This window comes from Mustela nivalis, assembly GCF_964662115.1.
Source record: "Mustela nivalis genome assembly, chromosome: 12".
NCBI classification, from domain to species: Eukaryota; Metazoa; Chordata; class Mammalia; order Carnivora; family Mustelidae; genus Mustela; species Mustela nivalis.
The window spans coordinates 68,629,195-68,657,165 of NC_139031.1; the positions used below are offsets into that span (position 1 = coordinate 68,629,195).

The following is a 27,971-nucleotide window of genomic DNA, read 5'->3' on the forward strand; positions in this document are numbered from 1 at the left end:
TTCCAGTTCATCTGAAGTTTTAAGGAACCTCCTTTAACCACCTCCCCCACTTTGCTTTGTCAGAATTTGTTTTGCCATTTGTGATTTTGGATGGCCATTCTTTGGGTACTTCTGATCAAAATGAGAAGCGGGGGGAACCTATTTATAAAGCAGTCTTTGCAGTCCATTGTTCTTGTGGGGGAATTAATCAGTGGAAGCATGAAGGAACTTCTATCAAGTTTTGAAGTAGGATAAAGGTGTGTGCCACACAGTAAGCTTCATGTGGAGACAGCAGATTCTGCCTGACACAGAGATAGGAATGAGTGAAATGACCTGCCAACCGACCCAGACATGGCTTTGTTAGTCTCTACTCCATTGCTTTATGTAGTAACACTGTACCACACTTTACGGGAGAACTGTGATTTTAAAAGATGCTGGGACTAGATCTGGCAGTTCCACTTCTGGATGGAGAGGGTGTGTGTGTATGTGTGTGTGTGTGTTATCCCAAATAATTCAAAGCAGGGTTACAAAGATCTTTGGACACCCACGCTCATGGCAGCGTTATTCACAGTAGCCAAAAGGTGGAAGCGACCCATAGGTCCATCAGCAGATGAATGGATAAGCAAAATGTGGAAAATACATACAGTGGAATATCATTCAGCCTTAAAAAGGATGGACATTCTGGCGTACGCTACCACATGGTTGAATCTTGAGGATATTATACTAGGTGAAGTAAGCAAGTCACAAAAAGACAAATACAGTATGATTCCAGTTACATTGAGGTAACTGGAGTAGTCAAATTCATGGAGACAGAGAGTTAGGAGAGTGGTTGCCAGGGTCCGGAGAGGAGGGAGAAATGGAGAATTGTTCAATGGGTATAGTTTAAGTTTTGCAAGATGGAAAAATTCTGGAGCTTGGTTGCACTACCGTGTGGATATACTTAGTACTAAACTCTGCACTCAAGAATAGTTAAGCTGGTCAGTTTAATGTTTATGTGTATTTTACCATGATTAAGAATTTTAAAATATATACTCTTGATCCACAAAAACAAAAAAAGATTCTAGGACCAGCCCTCATTATTATTAAAGAGCTCTTCTTTTCTTTACGGCTTTTACCATCACCTTTTATGTGTAGATGATCGTGATCTTTTATTTCTATTCCTAAACATAACCTCTACCTTAAATCAATGTGTTACCAGTTTAATGTACAGTACCTTTGTTGTATATGATCCATTTTTTATTGTTTTTTTAAAGATTTTATTTATTTATTTGACAGACAGAGATTATAAGTAGACAGAGGCAAGGCAGAGAGAGAGAGAGGGAGGTAGGCTCCCTGCTGAGCAGAGAGCCTGATGCAGGGCTGGATTTCATGACCTGAGCCGAAGGCAGAGGCTTTAACCCACTGCGCCACCCAGGTGCCCCTAGAACATGATTTTTTTTTTTTAAAGATTTTATTTATTTGTCAGAGAGAGAGGGGGAGCGAGAGCGAGTACAGGCAGACAGAATGGCAGGCAGAGACAGAGGGAGAAGCAGGCTCCCTGCCGAGCAAGGAGCCCGATGTGGGACTCGATCCCAGGACGCTGGGATCATGACCTGAGCCAAAGGCAGCTGCTTAACCAACTGAGCCACCCAGGCGTCCCTAGAACATGATTTTTAATGGCTGCATGGTTTTCTTCCCTGGGATATGCCATAATCATTATTTGGTTTTAGTTATATTATTTTGGAACTTCTACCAAGAATCTAGTCCCCCTTCATTTAAAGGCTGGGGTACATGAGAATGGCTTGTTACCTTTATAACTATTACAACCAGCACAGTTTAAGTAATGTCAACCCATGTAATGCTGATTCCATGTAAATGATGCTTATAGATTTATGGTAAGTTGATTTTATGTATTCAGATTTTACTAGGCTATTAAATCTTTTTTTTTTTTTTTTTTGGTGAGCATACAGGGTTTTCTTTTAATCCTACAATATTCAGCTGCAAAAGAGTTTTGAACTCTGTGAGCTTTGAATTAAATGATTTAAAATTTTTCGCTCAAGTCTCATGATCTTCAGTAATTCAACTGTGAGGCAGTTTGAGGCATGTTATAGACTTATAGTAAGTGTGATGTGGAAACCCTCCTCAATCTTTAGTGTCTTTCACTGGAACACCTAATCTCAAAGGGAAAATACACTCAGCTATGTCAGGGACTCCAATCACAAAGAAGAGTAAGACATGGTCCCAATTCCTGAGAATGATATGTACGAATAAAACTGTTACACTAAACATGGCAGGAAAAAACACCTTTCCTTCAGAATCAGAAGAAGTGCTTGTATCAAAGACATTTCAAAGGACTCTTAAGCTTATTACCTGTTCGATCTCAGTTTACAGTATTGTGAGACATACTTTTAAATTAGCTCCTCAAGATTTTAATCTAAATTAATCTATTTTATATGAAACACATATTTCACAGTAATCCTGGTGATATAAGGCAATGAAACTACAGATACTGCCAATTAAGGCTCTTTAAGTTAAATACAGATTTAAACCTTTTAACATTATAATGCATAATTCTGGTAGAAAAGGTTTAAACATCTAGTCCTGCTTATGATAAATAGTCACTTGGGGCCCTCAATCCATCTTTCTGAAGCAGGTGTCGTGGAAGTATGTTTCAACAGGACACCATCATGGAATGAAGTCTGGCTCCCAGTGACTTTGGGTGGGGTTTTGTCCTTGGTGACATACTCTGAGAAGATTCTGGACTTCACTCTGAATACTAGAAATCTGTAAAGCTGTGTAATCATTTCTTTTTTTTTTTTTTTTTTTTTTTAAAGATTTTATTTATTTGTCAGAGAGAGAGCGAGCGAGAGCGAGTACAGGCAGAGTGGAAGGCAGAGTCAGAGGGAGAAGCAGGCTCCCTGCGGAGCAAGGAGCCCGATGTGGGACTCGATCCCAGGACGCTGGGATCATGACCTGAGCCGAAGGCAGCCGCTTAACCAACTGAGCCACCCAGGCGTCCCTGTGTAATCATTTCTTAAAGGTGTTCTAGAGGTTCAGTCCTGTCATTTCTTTAAAAACAAAACAAACAAGCAAACTGAAAACTTAGATCAAGCTTTTCTAATGGGAGAAACTTATATTATTGGGTCTTTTTCCAACTACAAGGTGTAATCAGTACCAAAAGATACGAAACACATAATTTATACCATACAGTAAATCACAGAAATGACAACTTTCAACGGACAATTCTGGATTTTTGGCTTTATCTATGTTGACAAAGTCATGGCCTCAAGGTTTAAGTGACAAAAATATACATCAACAATCTAACTACTTAAAAACAAAAAATAAGGCATAAACAACCACAGTCAATGATAATCATTTTTGTCCTCCTTATAATGTGTAAATTACAGTATTTTCAAATTTGTTATTCAAGTTTCAAGTATCTTCGTAATGATTTGTCGTTTCTTCCAAAGTCCTCCTCTCTGCCTGCCTCTCTGCCTACTTGTGATCTCTGTCAAATAAATAAAATCTTAAAAAAAAATGTTCTATTAAAAAAAAAATATATATATAGTAGAATTTTGTTGACATGGCAAAAATATTCATATTGAATTGTTAAATGCCTTTAAAACAACCCCAAAATAACGTGTACAGAATAATAATTTTTATTTATAAATACATGTGTATATTAATATTTTTTATATGTGCTGTATGTTGTATATAGATGTAAATACTATATATTTATTCCTATAACTATAGCAACATCTGTAATTTTTGAAAGACCAGAAAGACAAAATTGTTTAATGGTAAAGTTTTCTCTGTTCTCTAAATGGTAGGATTTTGAGTGATTTATGTTCTTCCTCTGGATTTTTAAAAAAATATTTGTTTATTTATTTATTTGAGAGAGAAACAGAGAGAGAACAGGGAGAGGAACAGAGAGGGACAAACAGACTGCATGCTGAGCATGGAGCCCCACATGGGACTCCATCTCATGACCCTGAGATCATGACCTGAGCAGAAATCTAGAGTTAGATGCTTAGGGTACCTGGGTGGCTCAGTGGGTTAAGCCTCTGCCTTTGGCTCAGGTCATGATCCCAGGGTCCTGGGATCAAGGCCCACATCAGGCTCTCTGCTCAGCAGGGAGCCTGCTTCCCCCTCTTTCTCTGCCTGCCTCTCTGCCTACTTGTCATCTCTCTCTCTCTCTCTCTCTCTCTCTCTCTGTGTCAAATAAATAAATAAATCTTTAAAAAAAAAAAAAAAAAAGAGTTAGATGCTTAACCAACTGAGCCATCCAGGCTCCCCCATCCTCTGGATTTTTAAAACAATTTCTGCATTAAGCATGTACCGATTTAGTAGTTAAGAAAGATGTACATCTTGTATAAATAAATAGACAAATAAAAGCCATACACACTTTTTGTTTTTTAACTCTGTGGTTCAGGCTTTTTTTAAACTTTAGATGGGCTTTACTGTTAATTAACTAGTTCAAATTTTAAAATTTTTATTCTGTTAATGGCCTGCTTAAACTATCTGAGCACTGAAAAATGAACCAAACCGATTTATTCTTTGTGCAGTGTTAAATGGGTGGTGTTGAGGGTAGAAGAAGGGAAAGATGGTAGGCTAGCATGGCATTACATTAGGTTAATCATGCTGTTTAAAATCCAGGCCTTACAAGTCATGTGCATACATTTCCGGTAATGACTGATCTGCCCCACTACTTTTGTAAACATCACATGCTTCATTTTCACACCAGAAGTGTGTACATTGTGAGGTGTCTGACCTGCAGTGGTTCCCAGGTCTTAAAGGACTGACCCTCAACAGTGCAGTTTTCTCTAAAGAGTTCTGCCTTTGAAAACCTAGAAGGTAAACCCTCCTAGTTCAGAATGTCCATAGACGGGCATCTCCGAGGGATTCTAGTACACCTGTGACATTGAATTTCCAATGCTAAGGATTCAGCTGATTCGCTGACCTTGTCGTTGGCCACATTTTCTTAGAGTTGTTTGTGTCTGTCTCCCTGGGGAAACAGGACACTTGAGTGATTGTCACTGACTGAATGCTTACCATGTTCCACAAAGCCCCCCCCCCCCCCGGCAGATGTTACTTCATGTAATTTCATAATATTATAAAAAGTGATGGGACGCCTGGGTGGCTCAGTTGGTTAAGCAGCTGCCTTCGGCTCAGGTCATGATCCCAGCGTCCTGGGATCGAGTCCCACATCGGGCTACTTGCTCCACAGGGAGCCTGCTTCTCCCTCTGACTCTGCCTTCCACTCTGTCTGCCTGTGCTCGCTCTCACTCTCTCTCTCTCTTACAAATATTATAAAAAGGGAGCACTGTCTTCTCTTCGCTTTCTGGAAAACTGAGGCTTTGGTTTTCAACAAGACCTCACGTAAAGACAGAACTCCCAGCTCTGAAGGAAAAACCAGTACTGTCAACCAGTAACCAAATAAGGTCCATCTGATGAACAAGGATGTCTGCACAGCCTCTGCCAGCTCTGAAGCCCATGATGCTGCCTTCCCATTTGTCTAATCCTTATATGAACAAAATAATTCCATCCTCCCTTGTATACACCATTTGTACAATATTTGGGAGGGTAGGTCAGTCTGGTTAACCCAAGATTTCAAAGGATCAAATAGTCAGTATCTTGAATTCCTACTTTCACACACTGTTTCTGGGGTTTAAAACTTCTCATTTTACCAGTTCCAAAGTTAGAGAAAGATGGGACATTGGTTTATTTTTTGGAAGTCCCCCCTGCTGCCGGATCCATGCTGGTTGGTAGTGATAGCATTAAGAGCTTCCATTTATTGAATGCTTACTACTTTGCTAAATGCTTTACAAACAATGATCCTGTGAAGTAAGTTTTGCTGCTTTCCCATTTTACAGATGGGAATGGAGGCTTGGGGGACGTTAAATGGCTTACTTGGCTTTATGTACTCATTCTGTCATTGATCTAATAAAGGAGTTCTTTGGGGATTTGAACCCACTTTTTCTAGACTGTGGTTTGAATCACGACTGACTTCTTGGCTAGTGTTGTTACTTTGAGATAATTGTATATACCTGTGAATCAGTTTCTTGGCCTATAAAATGAGGGTAATGCTATCATTAACCCAGTGTTGGGTTGTATATTGAGTTCCTAAACAGAATGTGTTTAGAACAGTGCTTGACATGTAGTGATTGCTTAGTGTTAGGTGTTATAAAAATAATAGGGATTCCCATTATATTACTACCGTTTACTTGGTTTTAATTGTGTAAGTAACGTATTAAACCGTATAAAAATTCATGAAATAAAAAGTATCTCGGTCTTACTGCTTACTTCCTCCCCCCAGTTTACTATAGACACCAGTTTGATATTCTTCCTCCAGAATATTTCCAGTGCCACCTGAAACTATTTTTAAATTTTCCTTTCATAGAATACAGGTCATTGTGAAATTTTTTGTTAGTGACCTTGAGAATGGGAAACTGGAGAGGTGGGAAGGGAGACAGATGGATTTCTTCCGTAAACACTTGTCAAATGCTTTCCAATGCTAATGATTCCGCATGTTGAATTCTGTTTTGACAGTTTCTTGATTTTCTTTTTTCATTTTATTTAGGACATGATGTTTCAGCTTCTCCGAGGTCTAGATTTTCTTCATTCTCACCGAGTAGTGCATCGTGACCTAAAACCGCAGAACATTCTGGTGACCAGCAGCGGACAAATAAAGCTGGCTGACTTCGGCCTTGCCCGCATCTACAGTTTCCAGATGGCTCTTACCTCAGTGGTGAGTGAGAATGTGCTATTGTTTAATTAAGCTTATATTTCCTCTATTAAATGATGTACTGCCCCCATACCATGCCCCTGAGATTATCACTGCCTCTGGTCAGGTTGGCGTACAAAATGTCTTTGCGCCCTTTAAAAAGCAGGGCTAGAAAGAAAGGGTTTTGCTTACAACTACAGGCACATCCAGACTTGGCTCGTCACGGACAGGATCCATTGCAGAAATAGTCTGTTATGTTGTCGCCACTAGAAAGGAATCAGTTAAAAATTTCCAAATGCTTTTTCTCATAACCACTGTTTTCAGAGCTGCATACAGAGAGTCTGGGGAAACACAGCTCAAGGGTTTAGGGAGGAAGAGCTCCAGGAATGTTGATCTGTCTGTTCGTGAAAGCTCTCTTCTGAAGCTCTGGTGCTGACTATGAAGAAGAAATTAAATTTACAGTGAACCAAGATGCCCCATGAACAAGCAGCACCCATCCCTCCCACCCTGCCAAGCGCACCGCTGCCTATCAGTAGGCACTGATAATATTTATCTTTGAAAGACCTCTTTTACATGTAGTGAATTCATGTGGAAATACAAAAAGCCAAGGAATGTCCCTCTACTGTCCTACTTCCTTGGGGTAGGAGGTTGATGCTGAGAATCCCCTTGGGTCCATGAAGACTATAAAAATTGTCCTCAAAGCATTAGATTAAACCTTAAGAGAAAGACTCTTCTTGGGTCAGTATGCCATTTTTTACATAGTCCATCTCTAGCCTTGAAGCGATTCTCAATGAGGGGCCACACGGTCCTGGGTGGAGGGCACTGTTGAGAAATTTATAGCGGCATCTTTGGTCATCCTAATGACTTGAGGGATGGCAGTGGCTACAAGGAGGCTGATACTCTGCCCACCAAAGAATTGTTTACCCAAATTCCAGTAATGCCTCAGCTGAGAAATAGACAGAAGGGCAGTTAGACATTCGCTGAGGTAACTTGTCTTAGGAAAATGTCTAGTTTACAAAAATGTTCCATTTCCCCACCCCCAGAATATGGAGACTACATCTTGGACATGTAAGACCACATACTTTCTCAGCATTTTATGCTTTACCTGGGGCATCAGAATTTTTACAGAAGCTTCCTTGGAGTGTGTCACCATTGTTGAAAGATAAATCATACTTTTCAGAAGACAAGACAGTAGATTGTATTTAAAGGATACGCCTCAGCTTTGGGCTGGGTCGAGTGAGCCCTTGTATTCGTATATGATCACAGCCGAACTGCTGAGTCTGTGGGTTTCCCTGGTGGGAAGGGTTAGGTAGGCTGTGGGCTTCCCTAGAATATAGTTGTGCATGGTGTTTGGAGTCCCTGAGGAAAAGCTTAAAATGGGCTTTGTCATTCCAGTGGTTATCAGGGGAGCAAATGGAAGGAGCTGAGCTCCTTGAGTACTTTCATTGAGGGAAGCATGGGCACAAAAAACCATAAATAAAACAGGAAACCCAGTTGGTTTTGTTTGGGGATTTTTTGTTTGTTTTCTGGGTGGTTTTTTTTTTTCTTCCTAAATTTGAGGAATGATAGCCCAGCTTGTGCGTAACATCAATTAACATTCCATTCTTGCGGAAAGTTGATATGTTCAGGCAGGAAAATGTAGACAGATTATTTCATAGAGAAAAGGGAAGGGGTTGTCATAAATACCTGATTTTTCAATGTCTGATTTGTACTCTATATTCTGTATTTCCTGTGGTGATAGAAAGTAAAAAATACTAGCAGCTGGGAAAGACACTGCAACAAATTGGACGTTATTTGCAAGAATGATAGCTGGAATTTAATGTCGGTAATAAAGGTTATGATTCCTAAAGGGTACTGCATTTAAAATTTTTCCCATTGTTTTCTGTTTTTCTATTTAAGGAAAAGTCCATTTAGTTTAGTGATGCATTAGTTAACATAGACGTGGTGATATATAAAGACTTAAAATCAGTTTTTCAGACTGAACTGGTATTTATTTTTAGAATTTCTTGAAGAGAAAAGACTGCACTCCACTTCCTGGAAATAAACATTTTTTAGTGGGTTATGTCATACAGGACCTGGGAATCAACTTAATCTGTGGAATGTTAAAGGAATTACAAGTTAACTGATTCGAAACTCCCATCTTAGGGCCATGAGAAATGCTACTACCTTCGTTCTCTTCCAAAGCCAGACTCAGATGTCCCCTTCGGGTACTCCCTGCAGAAATCAGTCCCTCAGTGTTTCCAGAGGGACTTCTTACTCATGTCTTTCATAATACTGTTTTCTAGCTTGTTTGTAATTATTTTTAGGGTCCTCTGTATCAGGCTGTATGCTCTTTGAAGGAATTGGTCTTTTGAGAAAAAATTGAGGGCAGTTCTTATAAGAGTGGACCATAGTCATAGCTGTGGGTGATGCGTGACTTAGGCTGTGTAACAGTAACCTGTTTATTTAAAGATAGTAGAATGAAGATGCGAATGGCTACCCTGAATGCCTTAGACTCAGGCAGGCAGGGCCCCTGGCCTGGATCTCGTACTTGCGGGGAGCCCGCACTGGCCCTGCGCCAGCTGGGCCTCTGTCCGTGGAGCATCAAATCCAGCTGGAGATACTCTGACTGGAGTCCAAGACCCCTACCCTCACCCCACCACACTCAGGGCATTGCAGTTCCCTGACTGAATGGGTCCTTCCTCCGGACGGTAGATTGTACCACCTATGTGTTCATCCAAATCTGAGGGCAGCAGTTTGCAGGCACATTGGGCTTGGGACGCACACAACTGTGTGTGTGAGATCTTGTGCTGCAGGAAGGAGCTGGGGCTGTGAAGCGCGGTGGGACCCCCTAATACCTGCCGTGGGCTCTTTTTATCAGAAATGTCTCTGAAACCATGAGCATCAATTCCTATGACCAGTATTGAAATACTACGACGTTTGTGGATGAAGAGAGTAGGTTACAGGGAGGTTCTTTCCATTACATGGAAGTGACGTGTATAAGAATCATGACTCATGGGTTATATAATCTCGGTGACAGAAGTGTTTGAGTAATACATGCTTATTCAGTGGAATGACTGCAAGGCTAGCTAAAATGATATTTAGAGTCGTTCTAAAGTCGACATTTCTAAGTACTTTCCATGTCTTATGCAGTGTATGGTGCAACTCATTTTCGTCTGTCAGGATAAAAGAGAGAAAGAGCAACCGACCACTCGGCCAGCAGTTTTGGTCACACGTGGTTGTGCTCGCAGGTCTGCCGCGGAGAGTCTGAGGAGCAGGACCTGGGACATCACCAGCAGTGTGATGATGACTCTGATCATCATGAAGCACTGTGACCCGCAGCCCAAGGAGGGAGCAGTCTTCATAGCTCTGTGTTGTCAAATGTTTATTACTGTTTTCCTGAATTGGTCTACGCAGCACACAGGGTGACACGGTACTATTGCCTTTGGATGCAGTGTTTGGAGAACTCTCTACCAACTGCCTCGTTTGGCAGGTGGGGAAACTGAGACTTGGATAAGCAGTTTGTGACCAGGTTCAGTCTGAACTCACCGAACAGATTGTAAACAGCTTGGGGAAATGTAACTAATTTAAATTGAACTAATATTCTGGCTCTCACCTCCAGCCCTCACTCCCTTCCTCCTCCCCACACCGTAGGCCAGTACCTCAGAGAACGTGAGACTGTGTTCTGTGGAGTTACTGGGTCCTACAAAGGGCAACCAGAAAGTCCACAAAAGTTCCAACAGTGTATTTTTTAAAATATATTTTAAGTCTTATTAAAAACAACTAGTTCGTGCCACATTTTTGACACAGTAGAAAACATGGAGGCATGAACTTGTACCTCCTGGCTAAATTACCTTTGTTGGTAGTGGTGGTCATGTTGTTTAAGAGAAAGAAATAGAGAGCAGAGAGAGGGGAAAGGGAGAGGGACAGAGGATCTCAAGCAGGCTCCATGCCCAGCACAGATCCCAGTATAGGCTCAATCTCAGGACCCTGACTGAGTTCGAGACCTGAGTCACAATCAGGAGTCGGATGCTCAAGGGACTGAGTCACCCAGGCTTCCCCTGGCTCAATGATTTTTTTATGTAGACCTCAGAATAAAACTTCTGCCACACGTGTGCAGACTTGAACATGTTATAAATGGATTGTTGCTTAGGAAAACCCAAGCATTCTCTTGATTCACTCCTGTGTGTGTCTGCCCCCTTAAAAATCACCAAGAGTATAATCCCAGCCGTGCACACACCATGCTACACTCACCAAACATGGAACTTTTCAAGGACCGTCCAGAGCAATGCCAGTGTTAACGGTTTTATATCCAGATGTCATTGCCAGAAGACCCAGACGCTCTCCCAGGACAGTCACCAGAAAGCTGCCTGTGGAGAGAGAGGATTCTACACCTTAAAGTGAGGTTGTGCCTGTTAGTGTCTCTGTAACTTCACATGTAGAGGTCAAGTTCAGGAATGGCCTGCCATATACCTATCTCTGCTCTGCAGTGAACAAGCCTTACAGTGACTTTTCAGGGCAATTGGAGGGCCTTTCTACAACCATTAGACAAAAGGTACAATTAGCATTTTCCCTCCAGTGTTTGTGTGTAATACACAGTTTGGAGGAGAATTCCACTTTGTACCATAATGGAAGAGTAAGAAATTCTCCCGTTTTTGTAATGACTTAATGAAATTTTCACTAAATGAATTAAATTCCCCTCTCCAAGGGTCTTCCCCCCCCCCCCAATATCATCTATTCTATTAAGAGATACTTGTGGGGCTGCCTGGGTGGCTCAGTCTGTTAAGCATCCAGCTCTTGATTTCAGCTTGGATTGTGATCTCAGTGCCATGGGATCCAGCCCTGCGACCGGGTCCCTGCTCCGCGCAGAGTCAGCTTGGAATTTTCTCTCTGCCCCTCCCCATGCTTGCGCTCGCTCGCTCTCTCTCTCTCTCAAATAAACAAAATCTTAAAAAGAGAGAGAGACTTGTTCTGAAAACATCTTCCTCTCTGTAGAAATCACCAAAAAACAACAAATAAACAGTAAACATGGAATACTTCATTTGACAGCCCTACAAATTAGAAGGATTCACTTGGAGAGTAATTCCCCAAATTATTTAAGATCATTCATTTATTTAAAACCTCAAGTATTATAAAAACTCCCAATTCCTCACATCCCACTCTCACGCCTTCAGCAATGGGTGGTTTCCTACTCTAACCCTAGTTTGGTAGCATTTAGTAAACACTAGAGAACCAGTGCATATTCAAAAACTTGATGATACGCCTAAGGGAGGAGAGTCATGAAATGGACTGAGCATTCAGTCAGCAGATAATTGCTGCTGCCTTTCCGTGTGCCGACCACTGTCAGTGAACCTGAGGGATGATGTGGACTAGAAGTGGACACAGTCTTTGCTTTCATGGAGTTCATGATCTGATCACAAAAAGAAATGAATAGATAGAAACTGACATCCAGTAAAGGGAAGGGACACAGTCTGATTGGGTCCTGTGTCTGAGGAACCCTTGTAGGCTGGGGATCAGGGAAGCTCTCCTCGTGCACCCTTGCAGGGCAGTGAGATGCTGAGAGAGGTCAGCAGCATTGTCCTGAGGGAACCTGCTGGAACGCAGCAGCCCCCAGCCTGCACTCGCTTTCTGTTTGTGTTTGAAATAGTTCACTTCACAGTACCCTGCCAGCACCACCAAGTTGACAAAGTGAAGTGGGACCAGAGATGGCAGAACAATGTCATCTTTTACAGGAGCAAATAAATTGTTGATGCTTGTTTCCTCTTCGTGCGTGTTGTATTTCCTACGGAGACCTGGCAAGGTCTGTGCCTCAGCTCGGGCAGCCGAGCTGCTCCCACAGAAGCCTGCAGACGCTGCCAGTGCATACTGAGTAAATCAGACCAGGAGCCTGAGTCAAGTATAATGGAAAAAACCCAAAGGTCTGTCGCCTCAGCACCTCAGCGAAAGTGCGGGACACACCTCTGAAGCCGGAAAGGCTCCTGTAACTCCCTCCCCACTCCACATCCCCTTGCCATGACACAACCAGGTCTGTTTTGTGAACATTTCCAGTTGCCAGTACATATTTCATAGTGAACAATGGAGTGTTTGTGCTGGTTTCGTTTTCACTTTCACCAGTGAGGGAAGTGGAACACAATGGGGCAGTGCACAGAGCTGGGAACAGGACACGTTTTCTTTAGGATTCCCAGGGCTGGGTACGTGGAAAATGCCAGAGCCAACACAAACATGAGAACCCATCCAGATCCTTCAGCGCACATTCTCAGGGGCAGTAAAACCCATTTTGAGTTGCCATCTGATAGGTGAACTCTGCCTCCCCAGTGAAGGCAAGCATTGAAGACTGCGGTGAGAATTTCTCCTGTGTCGGAAGCTGAGCATCTCCATGCTGTACGGAAGGCTGCTGTGTGGGTGTATGTCTGTTCACGTGGGTGTGTAGCTGAACCATGTATACTTGTGAAGTTAATGAAATGACTGCTTTCCTTGTTTATAAACAATAGTCATTCATTTGACTCACCTAATTCTAACTCCTTCCTAAGTGATCACTGTTGCCAGTTAATTCTGGATGAAAACAGTTTAACTGTAATGCTATTGCCTGAAGGGTGTTTTACTCGAAGAAAGGACAGGATGTTCTCTTGATTCCGTGTATCCATTTGGCCACCATGTCCTGTCAAGGTACCATATAGACATGGTCTGGTTGTCACCTGATTTTTCAGATACTGTTATGGAAACACCCTGTGTGAAGCCATTCAAATCTCAGAACCTGAGGTCCAGTCTGAGTGTCCAGACCAAGCACTAACTTAAGGTTGACAAGACCAAGTACTATAGAAAGGTTTTGCAGGCAAAGTTTTCTCAGGGATCCAGAAGATGGAAGAAGTTTTGTTGGGTCTTATGTTTAACCCATAACTCTTACGGGAATGTGCCTTCTTTGCTTGGTCAGGGGCTGGTTATTTAATGAGATCTTTTCATTCATCTCCCCAAAATTTGCCTAACTCAGATATGTTCATGTTCATCCAGAGTAGAAGGCACAGTCCTTGGAACTGAATGTAAAACAGTGTTTCTGTAACTTGTACTTTTACCTCCTCTTTCACATATTCTTAGGATATGTGAACTTCTGTGGTTTTATAAATGTCATTACTTACATCCAGGTGAGGAGAGGTGGCAGTGTCATCACTTTGCTTTGGTTTTGACAGACTCCTGGTGTACGTTCCTTTGTTGAGATATGTTACTGAACTTCTGTTACATTGGATATATCCATTTTTATTCCTTCAATCCACATCTTATGCTATTCTAGTGTTTCCCACAGCACCTTCCTGACACATGGTGGGCACTTGATAAATACGTGATGAGTTAATAAAATGAATCTTCACGATTCTTCAGTGTCTGAAGAGTGAACGCCAACCCTGTAAGCATGCCGTGCGAAGGCTTTTTGTAGTATAGCCCCAACCCTACCCTCCTGCCCTCCCACTCAGAGACCAGCCCCATTCACATCAACACCTATTCCCTGTTGTCTAACCGCACTAAATTTCTCACTACTCCTTGAACTTCATTAAGTTCTTCCCCAGCTCCCGGCTTTCACCAGTGAATCAGTGAATGAATTTCCAACCACATTTTCCATGTTGCTGCTGGGGTCACAGCATCATCAGTTATAAGCATCTAAAGTGTTTGTGTTTGTGTGTGTGTGGTTGTTTTTTGTGTTTTTATTTGTTTTTTTTTTTTTTTTGCTTTATTTTCTGTTTGTTTTAGTTTTGGGTTAGGGTTTTGTTGTTGTTGTTGTTTTTGTTTTTTGTTTGTTTTATTTGTTTTTGATTTTTTTGTTTGGGGTTGGGTTTTTTTGGAGGGTCTTTAGGAGGTTTTGTTTTGTTTTTTGTGTTGTTTTGTTTTGTTTTGTTTTAGACGTGACTTTTATTAGCCTATCTTCCCAATTGCGTGCTTCACTTCCTCATAGCAACAGCCCTGAGAAGTAGCATTTGTGCTTTGAATGTCTGTCTGGGCAGCCATTCCTAACTTTCAGATAATCATTGTCCTTCATCCTCCTTCAAGATCACAAACCTTCATACACCTCCCCCGCTTGTACACTTAATATTTTCTGTATGGTATGTTTTAATTAAAAATTAAGATGTCTAGGGATCTTTGGAATAACCATGATGTTACAGGAAAAGGTTGAGAATGTCTGTGTTGTAGTTTCTTATTTAGTTGACTTGGGTTCTAGGGAGATGAGGTAGATTAGGTACATGTTGGTGTTCATCTGTGAAGGTCTTTCTAAAAGTAAAGCTCAGACTTTTATATGATTGCTTTGTGATGATGAATTATCTTTCCTATTTCATCGACCTTCTTGCTAAGATGGCACGTTTGTTTCTGAGTGATGCTCTTTGGGTGGCTGAGCTATTCCTCTTGTTGCTCCCGCTTTCTGTTTTCCTTTCCTCCAGTGCATGAAGCACAGTATTTGAGTGACATTGTTGCCCCGGGTGTCTGTAAGGATACTGATGATTTTTAAATCCCTCATAAATTTGAATGTTAAATTTTACAGTTGGCTGTGGAGGAATAATCTACCTTCAGGTCTCAGGGAAACATCCAAAAGAAAGAAGGGGAAAGCGTAGGAGAATTTACTTTAGCGCTGCTCATATATTTATTTTGAAGGTTGGCAGAATCTAAAAGTGGGGCTGTAAATTTAACAACTTGGCCATAAAAGCCCCAAAATAAGGGAGAAAAAGTCTCTACTACTTCTAGGTTTGGATACTTATATAAAGCTACAAGGTTTCTATTCTTCTGCCATCTTAAAAAAAAATTTTTTTTTTAATATTCTAAAGCCACCCTTCCCTTTCTTCTTTCTTCTTTTTGTTTTGATTACTTTTGAAAGGTTACGATGATTTGAAACGCATGGAAAGATGTGTTTTCTGAATGCTTGCTGGTAGACTTTGGTTGATAGATTTCACAGTGACGTTGAATACTATCTGTACCTTATGTAACGCCGGGTGATTTCAGTGAGGTGGGGACCGCACATGGTATCAGTTCTTGTGGGAAAATATGCTTCAGTGGCTTACTGGCACCGCTCTTGGAATGTGGCATTTAAAAGTACCTTTTTACAGTGGGAAAGAATTCTGTCAAGAATAAACAGTCTGACCTTGTTAAATGGGCCAAAGTCTGTCTGTAACCTAGTTCCAGAAAACTAGCTTTTACTAGTTTAGGAAAAGCAGATTAGAAAAATTACAATTAAAACTTTCTGAAGAATGGAAAAAGTTACTGTGAAGAAGATGAGATACATTCCAAAAAAGATGGTCTTCACATATGTGCATGAACATTTCCTTAGATGACTGTAAAGTCCCACCCTTCCAGAGTGGATGAAAGAGCAGGATTACAGTCAGTCAGGAAAGCAGAGCTGCTTTTTCCTGGAAAGCCAAGACTGGCTTATAGAAAAAAGCTGTGGGAGGGGCCACGGAGCATAGACCCGCTATGGGAAACCAGTAAGCTTGGAGAGAAAGAAAGAGTGAAAATTGCCACGGACTCCCCATTGCCCACAGGTTAGAAAGTCTAGATACTCTGCAGCAGTTTGTTCCTAACTTTCCTCTCCATCCTTGCTGTCCCACCACCCCAAACCCATCCGCATGCCCTGTGCTCTCGCCACTCCAGACCTCTGTCCTCCTGCTTGAAACAGCATGCGATTAGATGCTGTGCCTCGTGCCTTAGGCATTCTCTCTCCACTTAGATCGTTGTCGCCTTTCCCCCCTTCTCAGTCTCACAGATACCTACTCATTCCTCAAGACAGTGCAGATGCCGTCTCCTCCCTGAAGTCAGCCAGACTCTCTAGGATAAAGCTGGGCATTCCTTTCCTGTGCACTTTTAATTTGCCTCTAATATAAGTAGATGTCATATCCGTTTAAGCACTTGGGTTAACAACACACAGGCACACTGTGCTGCTCTGTGAGTGTAAAAGGGGGAGCCCGTGTGTGTGTGTGTGTGTGTGTGTGTGTGTGTGTGTGTTCTGAAATAAGAGGTTTCAGAGTCGGGGAGGTGGAGGGAGGATGCACTGGGGGATACAGAGTGCATTGGCGAAGCAATGCTTCTCCTACACGTCAGCTTCCCTGAAAGGTGTCATTACAACTTGTATCTGCATCCATTTTGAAATTATAGCACCAGGAATCAAACTTATTTTATGGATCACTCTCAACTGCTAAAACCTTGTGACTATATTTCAGTGGCATTCTGGAAAACCAAGACTTGATTGCTTTTGCTCAGGTGCATGACTGGTAGTTAGTTGGTTAGGTATTATCAGAGTATGCTAGGTCTCAATGATGCTTTATCTGGCCATAACTGTTTTTAACATTAAATAGTTAACGTATCAATAATAACCTAAATTGGGGAAATTTTTTTTTTAATTTTTTTTGTAATTTTATTTATTTATTTGACAAACGGAGATCACAAGTAGGCAGAGAGGCAGGCAGAGAGAAAGAGAGGAGGAAGCAGGCTGTCTGCGGAGCAGACAGCCCAATGCGGGGCTCGATCCCAGGACCCTGGGATCATGACCTGAGCCAAAGGCAGAGGCTTTAACCCACTGAGCCACCCAGGCGACCCTGGGGAAATATTTTTAGTGGAGTTACAGTAATGACTAAATCTTGTGTTCTAAAACATAATATAGCTTTAAGAGAACTGTGTTAAGTTTTTTAAAAAAAAAAACCCTCATGTGTAAAATAGATAAATAATCAAGTACTTTGCAGATGGGGTCGTGGCAAAGGTTTTCCAAAAAGAGCCTGTGCAAAATTAAAATATAATTTAATAGGGGCTCCTGGACAGCTCACTCTGTGAAGTGACTAACTCTTGATTTTGGCTCAGGGTCATGAGATCCAGCCCCCCAGCCCCAACAGGGAGTCTGCTGTGGACACTCTCTGCCCCTCCCCACTGATCCCCTTGCTCTCCCTCAAATAAATAAGCAAATCTTTTAAAAATATATAATATAACTTAATAGATAAAGATGCATTTCCTTAAACCATTTCAGGATTATATATATTATGTAAAGCTTCTTATTCTGTCTGGCCACTCACTTTCTTACTGCATGTGCAGCGGTAGTTAACAATAGCCAAAAGGTCTATTGGGAGTTTAAAGGTGATAAATGGGGGTGGGGGGAGGGCAGTTGTCTAGGTGGCTAAGTCGATCCAACTCTTGATTTCCGCTCAGGTCATGATCTCAGGGTCATGAGATCAAGCCCCATGTCAGGCTCTGTGCTGGGCTTGGAGCCTGCTTGAGAATCTCTCTCTCCCTCTACCCTTCCCCACCAAAAAATGAATAAATAAAATGAAATAAAAGTGTTAAGACGCACATGTTCTTCTTTTACCCAAACACAAATTGGCCACAGTCGTCCCTTTTACTGGCAAGTTAAGATTAAAAATGTAGTAGAACATTTAAGATTTGGGGGCTAGGTGGCTCAGTCATTAAGCATCTGCCTTTGGCTCAGGTCATGATCCCAGGGTCCTGGGGTCGACCCCGATGTTGGGCTCCTTGCTTAGTGGGAAGCCTGCTTCTCCCTCTCCCACTCCCCCGCTTATATTCCCTCTGTAGCTCTGTCTCTCTCTTTCAAGTAAGCAAAATCTAAAAAAGAGAAAAAAGAGAGAAAAGAACATTGAAGATTTTTTACAAGGTTGAATAATCAATCCGCTTGAGGTGAGTAAAGCTTCTTCAGGTGTGAACTTTCTTTACCAGTTTTATAGCGAGTCAGTCTATATATATATATATATATATCTTTTATATCTTTATATCTTTTTATATCTTTTGTTCTACTTTTGTATCTAAAAGAACTCTTTGATTTTAGGACATGGAGCTAAATGGCATGTTGCTGCTACCATACCTAGAGTATCAGAAAATTTGTATTTTCTGTCAGGTTTCTTTTTCATTGGTGGTTTATGTGCTCCTGTTTTTAAAGGCATCAGATTTTCCCAGTATTTAATTATAGTTCACAAGTATTGTTAGTCATATGATATTCATCAATCACTTTAAACATCTGATATTTAAAGCATTCATTTTCTGTGTAATTTTATGTTTAGAAACTTGGTAACAGGAGACTTTCTAAAGAATTTAGTTTGGACTATTTATTTATTCGAGAGAGGGAGAGAACATGCATATGAAAGGGGGGACAGGAGACATTTTTGAGAGAGAAACAGCATTAGAGTTAGCCCTGCCTTATCCACAGGGGATACGTTTCAAGACTCCCAGCGGATCCTGAAACTGCCAACAGTTGGCAGCCCCATTTATGTTATTGTTTCTTCCTATACATACATATCTATGATAAAGTTTAATTTATAAATCAGGCACCCTAAGAGATTAGCAGCAATAACTAATAAAAATAAAACGGTAATAATAAATGTGTAGAAGTTATGTGAATGTGGTCTCCCTCAGCATATCTTGTACTGTATGTTCATCTTTCCTCCCCTTGTTGGTGATGATGTGAGGGCACAAAATGCCTATGTGATGCGATGACATGAGGGGAATGACTGTGACGTAGCTTTAGGCTTCTGTTGACCTTCTGATGATACCTCAGAATGATCATCTGCTTCCAGACCACAGTTGACCACTGGTAACTGAAACCACAGAAGACAAAACCACAGATAAGGGGGGCCCACTCTATTTGTAAGATACAATTCACCAAATCCAGAGACATGTTCTTCCATTTCCTCTGTGGCATGTGTATGCATGAGTCAGAACCCTCCTCTAAACCCTTTTCCTTCCTCAGTCAATTTTTTAAATCTACATTCTTTTTTAATTGCTGCAGTTATTGTAAAATTCAAACAACCCAGGTAGTTTAAAAAAAAAAAAAAGTAAAGCTTCTCAATTATGTTTCCTCCCAGAAAAAGCCACTGTTAACCATTTGGTGAATGAACATTTACCCCTTTTTATATTTTTATGCAATTCTCTGCATGTGGAGACAGTATGCTTATAGTATAAATGTACATTATTTTTGTTTGTTCAGAATCTTTTGTGGACTTTTTACAATTTATCTTGCACATTTTTCCATATCTAACATTGTAGCTTATTTATTATTCCCTTACCTTCACTGTGTGAATATGCCTGACATTTTTCACCTGGTCTCCTAGGATGAACCTTGCAGTAGTTTCTCCTTGTTTGGCTGCATTGGGCATCCTTGGGCTTACAGGTTTTCACTCAAATACCAATATTTTTGTAGGCTAATTTTCAAGAAATTGCATTACCAAAAGATGAAGAATATGCACATTTTCCCCTTTTTAAAATGTTTTGTTTATTAGAAACTGCCAGATGCCTTTTTTGTTTTTTAAAGTAGGTTCCATGCCCAGCATAGAGCCCAACATAGGGCTTGAACTCATGACCCTGAGATCAAGAGTCAGAGGCTTAGCAGACTGAGCCACCCAGGTGCCCCCAGGAAACTGCCAAACTGTCTTTTAAAGTAGCTGTAACATTTTCCATGCCCTGCCCCAGCAGGAACAAGAGTTCCTGTTGCTCCACATCTTCATCAGCATTTGGTGGTGTCCGTGTTTTGAATCTTGGCCCTTCTAATAGGTACTTGGTAGTATTTCATTGTTGCTTTAATGAATATGGCCATTTCAGAATCTGATAGTGCCAAGCCATTAATATTAAAGCTTATTTTTAAAAACTTTTATAGCAATTCAGCTTTAGGCAGCTTGGTTACACCAAGTAAAATCCTTTCTCTCTTCTTTCTTTCCCTTGCCAACTTTCTATACCGTTCTGTCCCTTACTCTCCTCTTCCCCATTCTGAAACAACCCACTTTTATTTTTAGGACAAATTTACTTTCTTTTCTCTCACAAACTAATCTCCATACCTTGTATGCTTTTTTTTTTTTTTTTTAAGCCAAAAACACATGCTACTTTCCTTACAGACAGAGGTGTCGCTTATTATTTCTAGTAGCTTTAATTACATGTATTAATTAAAATTTTAGACCTTTAGAAGCCTTAATTTTCTAGTGAAAACTAGTGAGTGAGCAGTTATGAACTCTCACAGCAGCATTCTTTAGATTGGGAGATTTATGAATACATTTCATGATTTCTAGAAGCATATGCTTTTCAATAGTATAGTCTTTCAAGGGTGCTTGAGTAGTTCGATTGATTAAGTATCTGACTTTGTCTCAGGTCATGATCTCAGAGGCCCTGGGATCAGGATAGAGCCCTGCATCCAGCTTCTGCTGGTCAGGGAGGGAGTCTGCTTCTGCCTCTTCCTCTGCCCCTCCGATTCCACCTACCCACTCTTGCTCACTCAAATAAATGATATTTTTAAAAAAGAATACTAGTCTTTCATTATGATACAAGACATGTTTACAAATGGACCCAAATTTATCTTTAGTCCCTCTATAATAAAAAAACAAAAGTAGATAAACTAATATTCCATAATTAGTGTTCAGTATTTTATTTTATTTTATTTGGAAATGATCTAGATGTTCATTGAGCTTCCCATCATTTAATTTAACTTAGCAGAACTTGAAACTTTCAAGTTAACAAAGAGATTTGGGAAGCTATTTTTAAGTATACATACCGTAAAACGTAACTATTGGTAAAAAGTTCACCTAAAAAACTCTTTATCTCACTTACCTCTGTCTAAATCACTTGCTCCCAAGAGTTGTTTCAGCTCCCCACAAAAACTTCATGAGACATTAGACAAAGTCTGCCATCACCCCAAGCTATTTCTCTTGCTTTCAGATTTTTGTCAGCCCTTTAACATGAACTTACTCTTCCTGAGTTTACTAGTCAAGTAAAAGTTAAATGCCTGCATTATATTCAGTATTGATAACTCTAAAGACATGTCTATTTTAATTAAAACAACTTAAACTAGCTTTAATAGTATTTTCAGATCACATAAACCTAAAAAATATTTGGGTTAGTTTCTGTTATATTTCTGAGAACATTAGGAAATATTCAGTTTATTTATAAGTGCTTAATTTTAAGTCCATTAACTAAAGCTCTTTACAGTATTAATTTTGGCAATAACATCCAGAGACAGAAATATATCACACATCTATAATACACATACACATATAAGCATACAAGCAGATGCAAACAGAGACTTACAGCTTTTGTTTTAAAATTTTAGCCAGGGGGGGGGGGTGCCTGGGTGGCTCAGGTGATTAAGCGACTGCCTTTGGCTCAGGTCATGATCCTGGAGTCCTGGGATGGAGTTCTGGATCAACCTCTCTGCTCAAGCAGGGAGTCTGCTTCTCCCTCTGACCCTCCCCTTCTTGTGTTCTCTCTTTCTCTCTCTCAAATAAATAAATAAAATCTTAAAAAAAATTTTTTTTTTTAGCCATGGGACACCTGGGTGGCTGAGTTGTGTCTGCCTTTAGCTCACGTCACGAGCCCAGTCTTGGGATGGGGCCCTGAGTTAGGCTCCCTGCTCAGCTGGAGTCTGCTTCTCCCTCTGCCCCTCTTCCCCAACTCCCCACCTCTCTCTCTCTCTCTCTCTCTCTTTCTCTCTCAAATAGATGAAATCTTTAAAATAAATAAATAAATAAAATAAAATTTTAGCCATGAGACAGGTACAATACAAAACTCACTAGTTTATAGAACAGTTGAATTCAGTTATTTTTTGGCAGTTGGAATGATTTTAGTTCACCTGAGATAGCTAAAGCTCTTAAAAATATTTGTAGAGAGGACATAGAGGATTTTTTTTCCTTTGCCCAATATCCAAATACTTACTCCCACCTTTTTGTTTCTTCCGAAGAGAAAAGCATCTCCATAAAATTTGCCTTTTAAAGAATGGCTGTTAGGTCCTCGAGAAAATGTGGGTGGAAAATCTACATCACAAAGACACAAAGAAGATACCCAGGTTTTCTCCTGGATGGGTTTTTTGAGAGTATATTTGCCTTTTATCAGAAGTCTAGGGTAATTACTATTTAAATTTTTCCTTTGCTTAAGTGCTGGACAGTTCTGTTTAATGTTTACAATACCTGTGTTTTGCATGAAAGAAGAGGTTTGGTGATTCATAAGGATAGGTCGGCTTTGAATGGCTTCTTAGAGCCCTATTTCTGGCTGTGTCGAAATTTGCAAGATGAGAGGTTCTAATTCCTCAAAAAACTGGGTTGTATCCTAAATATCAAGGGATTGACCGGGCCATCCACTTAAACTTGCTTCTTTGTATCGGGGGAATTTCCAGCCCAGAAGTAAGAGATTTCTAGAGCTTCAGGGTTTAATGCAGTACATCTCAAAAAGTCTGTGTAAAGTGTTTAATAGAGGCCTCCTTTCCGAGTGCACGGTTCAGCGTTGAACCAATTCCTTTAAGGGAAAAGACTTTTACTGTTGCTTCGATCAGCCCCTGAACATTGGCCTTGGCTGCTCCATGTCTGGGATCATTTGTAGGAGGGCCTGGGAGAAATTCCGGATATCTATTTCCTCCCTAGGAGGCCATCGCTTGTTCAGTACCTGCAGTATAATCATGGGTGACAAGAGCACCCCTTCACAGTAAATCAAGGACCCTGTGAGCAGGGTTGTGAATGGCCATGAATTTGGTAGGATCTTCTGAAAGAAGTGGTTAAAAGGGCTTTGTAATTTCAAAGATTTACTCTTTCACAAAGGACATGAATTCTTTGAGGTGAGGGTCCAGGGTACCTTTGCAGACGACATTGCATGGGAAGGCCCAAAGCTGGCAGAGCCTGATTACAGAGCCCTGGAAAGTAGGAAGAATCATTACCCTTACCACCCCTTTCTGGTACTTCTGCTTAATTATCTCCTGGCTTTTATTGTTTACATGAGTAACCTGTATACCCCACATCTGAAGATCAGGCTGGAATGCTTTCTGCAAATCTTATTTAAAAAAAAAGAAAAAAGACAAGAAAGTCAGATGGGAAGCGGGGTGTTTGAGGGATTTTCTGTGGAAGTGAGTTTGAGGGACCAAGAGACTTGGCCGAAGCAGTGGGGCTGTATTTTGAGAAGGGGGTTCTTAGAGTAGGGGCCAAGAGATCCAGAGGTCAGGGAAAGGGAATTGGGGATAAAGGCTTGTATTAAGAGGGTAGAGAATGGGAATTTACATTAGATGGTGGGTTTTAATTTTTGTTCTTCCATCTTATTAAGGAAGTCCCTACAGCTAGCCTTTATATTCCTGTATTCACCCTTCAACTTAGTCTTTCTGTAGGTACCAATGAAACAATTGTTTAGGATGAGAGCTCTCTTAAAAAAAAAAAAAAAAAAAATATATATATATATATATATATATATATATATATATATATATATATTTCAAATGTAGCCAAGTCAGAGGATCCATTGTCCAGTTTCCACCAATGACAAGTAGGATCTTAGGTTAATCTAAATAGCACCTTAAATCAATTAAGCCTTCTTAAGGCTTAATCGTGGGCACAAGAGGCAACCCAAAGGAGACTAGAAAAGATAAGCCCTCCAGGATCCAGAATGAGACTGTGAAGGCTGAGACCGTATGGGCCCTTTACGGATCAGGACACCTTATGACAGACAAAGAGATGGAGTTGGGAGGCCAGGTTACCTGTGATTCTGACTCACCGGCTGTGGCTACATTGGCTCTATCATGGGAGTCTCACAGTTGGGTGGCAAGCACTTTAACAGCTAAGTGCTCAGCCTGTGCCCACCTGTTTTGTGGCTTTTTGCTTCTAGTTAGAAATAGCCTTTACCTCTTGTGCCATTAAACAGTGAAGTCTGTCTCAGCAGTGCCTGTCTGCTAAGAATCGTGAACTCACGGGTCTGTGAGGCCAGCTCCGACAGTGGGCTCATAGGACCTGTGCCTGCTGTGATAGACCCTGTCATTTTCCTCCTCAATGACAAGCAACACAAAAGACAAAAATGGTGGCCAGCTCTGGAAGTAAACGTGTCAGTAGGAAGCTAGTACTCCTAACAAATTTTTGCCAGAGTCGGTAGACTCAAGGAACAAGTTCACCCAAGTATTTTCTCTTATTAATCTGAGCTGAGAAAAAAGCAGAGGTCTCTCCCCCACTCTCACTTCTGTCAGACCCTGCATGCAAGGTTCCAGAGACTGACTTGGTCAAGGATTCTCACCTTCTGCCAGTCTTGTCAGAGGTCCCAGGATCTCTCAGCTGTAAGCAAACCCAGAGCCGGCCTTGTCCAGCCACTGAAGGTCCATCCCTTTGTGGTCACCAACCGTAGGGGTGAATGAATTTTCCCTGCCCACCCCCCCTTCTAGGTTCTTTGGCTGGTCTAATAATTTAAATTGATAAAAGATTAACAGCAGAAAAACAAATTTTGTACATACAGGAACTCCATAAAAATATGACACCCAAAAGGCACTAGCAGGATCATTGAGGCTTAAATAATTACCGTGCACTGAGGAAAGGGGTAGGGGTCTGGGGAGACAGAGGAGAGGAAGGCCATTCCCAGGAAGGCAGAGGAGATCTTTAGAAAGCAAAGGTAGCCCCTATTATGCAGAAAGTTTCTCCAGTAAAGGTATCTCTGGTAATAATTCTCTTCCTGATGCAGGCCCCTTCTCCAGTGTAAATGTAGGCAGTGGAGGGGAAAGTAAAGAGCTTTTCCTGAATCTGCTGGGTTTAAATACTTTCATTTCCAAGTAACGTGCTTTTGGTCACATTAGCCAAAGTGACGTGTTTTGTGGTAATGAATTCTGCTTCCCTTCACTTTACATCTTCGCTTGGTGTCCACCAGTGACAGAAACAAGACTATGACAAAAATGTCAGTCACGGTCCCAGGCTATTCTGCTTCATTTTCCTTTCCTTATTCCTAGTTATCACCAAAGCTAGAATGCTCAGGGTTTCTTCTGGACCCATTTGTGTCAGCATTTCATTTGGGTTACAAGTGCAGAATTACTCAGTCAAACCTGTGTTGAGTAATAATAATTTAAAAATAAGGTATCTTGAAATAATTTAAAAATCTGACCTAAGTGGTGTCCATTTGACTCCTGTAACCACAGTGGGAAAGTTCCATCCTTCCCTCCTCGGTGAATCGTTTTCTCTCAAGGTGTCAGGATGCTGCTGCCTCAGGTATCACCTCCTCATAGAGCTGTAGTCTAAGCAGTGAGTAAGGAAGGAGGCGCCAGAGAGGGTTGATGGGGGAAGAAAGTCTTGTCCAAAGGCTCTTTTCAGATTCTGCCGTACATTTCCTCTCCCAGAACTGGATCATTTACCTACCCGTAGACCACTTGCACTGCAGGTAAGCATACTGCTACCCAAAGAAAATCAGGTTAGGTTTGACAGGAAGAGGAGGAATGGCTGTTGGTAGACAACCCACCAAGACAGGCCTTCATTGATCCAGAAAATTCCCCAAGGCATTGAGGCCACTACATAGGTAGGAGCTTGTACTGTTGGTTCCTTTCAGAGGTACACAGATATATTCAGTGACCCCTAATAAAATATTTTATGACATACAGTGCTCTTTCCCTTTGTGCTCCACATATGTTAGTAAGCAAAAAATTCAGAATTTTATGGGAATGTTAATGAGGCTAAGAGTGAATGCTTAACCGTGCCCACCAGGACTGTGATTGCTTGCTCTTCAGTAACAGCAATTAATGTATGCTTAGGGAACATTAATAACCTACAAGTAATCTGCAGGTTAATATCTTCACATGCAAATTCGGTAAGGTATATCAGAAGCCAAGGGTGGTTTTTAGAACAGCGAAGCAGCAAGAAATATTTTGTTAAACCAATTACTTTCTAAAAGATTGTACTTTCACTAATATATTATTTAAGTACATTACTATATTACTATTTCTCTTACTCAACTAATATATTAATATATGTTTTAAAAGTAAGGCTATTTGGAGGATGCCTGGGTGTCTCGGTTGATTAAGCAGCTGCCTTCGGCTCAGGTCATGATCTTGGGGTCCTGGGATTGAGTCTCACATCAAGTTCCTTGCTCAGCGGGGAGCCTGCTTCTCCCTCTGCCTCTGCCTCTGCCTGCTCCTACCCCTCCTGTACTCTCGCTCTCCTCTGGCAAATAAATACAATATTTTTTAAAATAAATAATAAAGTAAGAGTGTTTATTAAAACATATGAATGTATGAGTCTGAAGTTGCCTGACCATCTTCTGTCTGGCCACATAAACCCAGTGAATGAGGAGGCAAGTGTTGTTACACCTGAGAGGTCAGGGAATGCCTCACAGGGGAGGTGACTGTTGAGCCACATTCTCAAGAATGAGGAGTCTGCCCAGCAAAGGAGCAATGTGGCACCTGGGAAGAGAATTGAGAAAGGGCAGAGTGTATTCACAAAGCAGAATTGTGTGAGTTGGTGAGCAAGGTATCTTGGGAGAGAATACGATCAGACTCTTCCTTTCTTTCTCGGTTTTTTTCTTTCCAGAAAGATCACTCTAATGCAGTGTGATGTGTGAATCGATAAGGAGGGTTTGGTGTAAATTAAGAAATCGCAAGCAGGAGGAGCAGCGTGGAGACTGTTTGAAGAGAGATATAGGATGAGGGTCGAAATGAAGGCAGGAAAGAGGAGATAGAAATTGAACATATTTCAGTGTAGATACGGAGAAAAGGAGGGAAACGCATCACATGCCAAAGTCTGATAGGAATTTACCTTATAAAAAAAGAAATAATTCATAGCTTTAAGTCGGGTAAGTATCCATGGTCATAATTCTCTTTGTATTACCCTACCATGGATAATCACGTAGACAGCATGCTCAGGACACAGTGGCAACAAATTGACGTAATCATTACTGTTTTGTTATTGGCAGTTGTATAAATAAACATAGTAATGTCTCAGTATGATGAACAGGTCCATTCAAAATAGATTGTATAATGTGGAGTCTGCATAAGACCCCTAACCAGTAGCGTCAATCAGAAATTTTCTAATGGTTTAACATTGAATCCCAATTATAGTTAGCATGAGTCTATCAGAAAATTACTTTTTTTCCAATTATAAACACAAACTTTTCCTAAAAATACATCTTTTCCTTAAGACTTAGATGCTCTAGGGGCTCCTGGGTGGCTCAGTAATTAAGCGTCTGCCTTCCGCTGAGGTCATGATCCCGGGTCCTGGGATTGAGCCCCAAATCAGGCTCCCTGCTCAGGGAGGATCCTGCTTCCCCGTCTCCCACTCCCCCGCTTGTGTTCCCTCTCTCGCTGTCTTTCTCTGTCAAATAAATAAAATCTTAAAAAAAAAAAAAAAGACTTAGATGCTTTAGCTTATTAGAACTAAAGACTCTGTAACACATTTATGTTCTAGCTCATTAACCTGTCTTTCTGTTTCTCCGTTTTCATTCTCATAATCCAGATTTTCCTGAAGTTGGCAAATTACGTACCTCACATGTGGTCATTATATGTCTAAGCCCTGATGAGGTTATGCAATGTAAACAGCCTCAAAATGCCACAACTTACTCTCTTTCTTAGATAACAAGCACCTTGTGGGCATCC

The 27,971-nt window shown here is 41.0% G+C and overlaps 1 protein-coding gene across 4 annotated transcripts in view; it reads left to right on the forward strand.

Moving 5' to 3' along the window:
- CDK6 (cyclin dependent kinase 6) overlaps positions 1–27,971 on the forward strand; it is a 244,070-nt gene that overhangs the window by 109,683 nt on the left and 106,416 nt on the right. For all 4 annotated transcript variants that reach the window (XM_082692623.1, XM_082692625.1, XM_082692622.1 and 1 more), the window contains exon 4: positions 6,539–6,706. In XM_082692623.1, the coding sequence (XP_082548749.1) occupies positions 6,539–6,706 (168 nt within the window). The remainder of the gene's footprint in view (positions 1–6,538; positions 6,707–27,971) is intronic.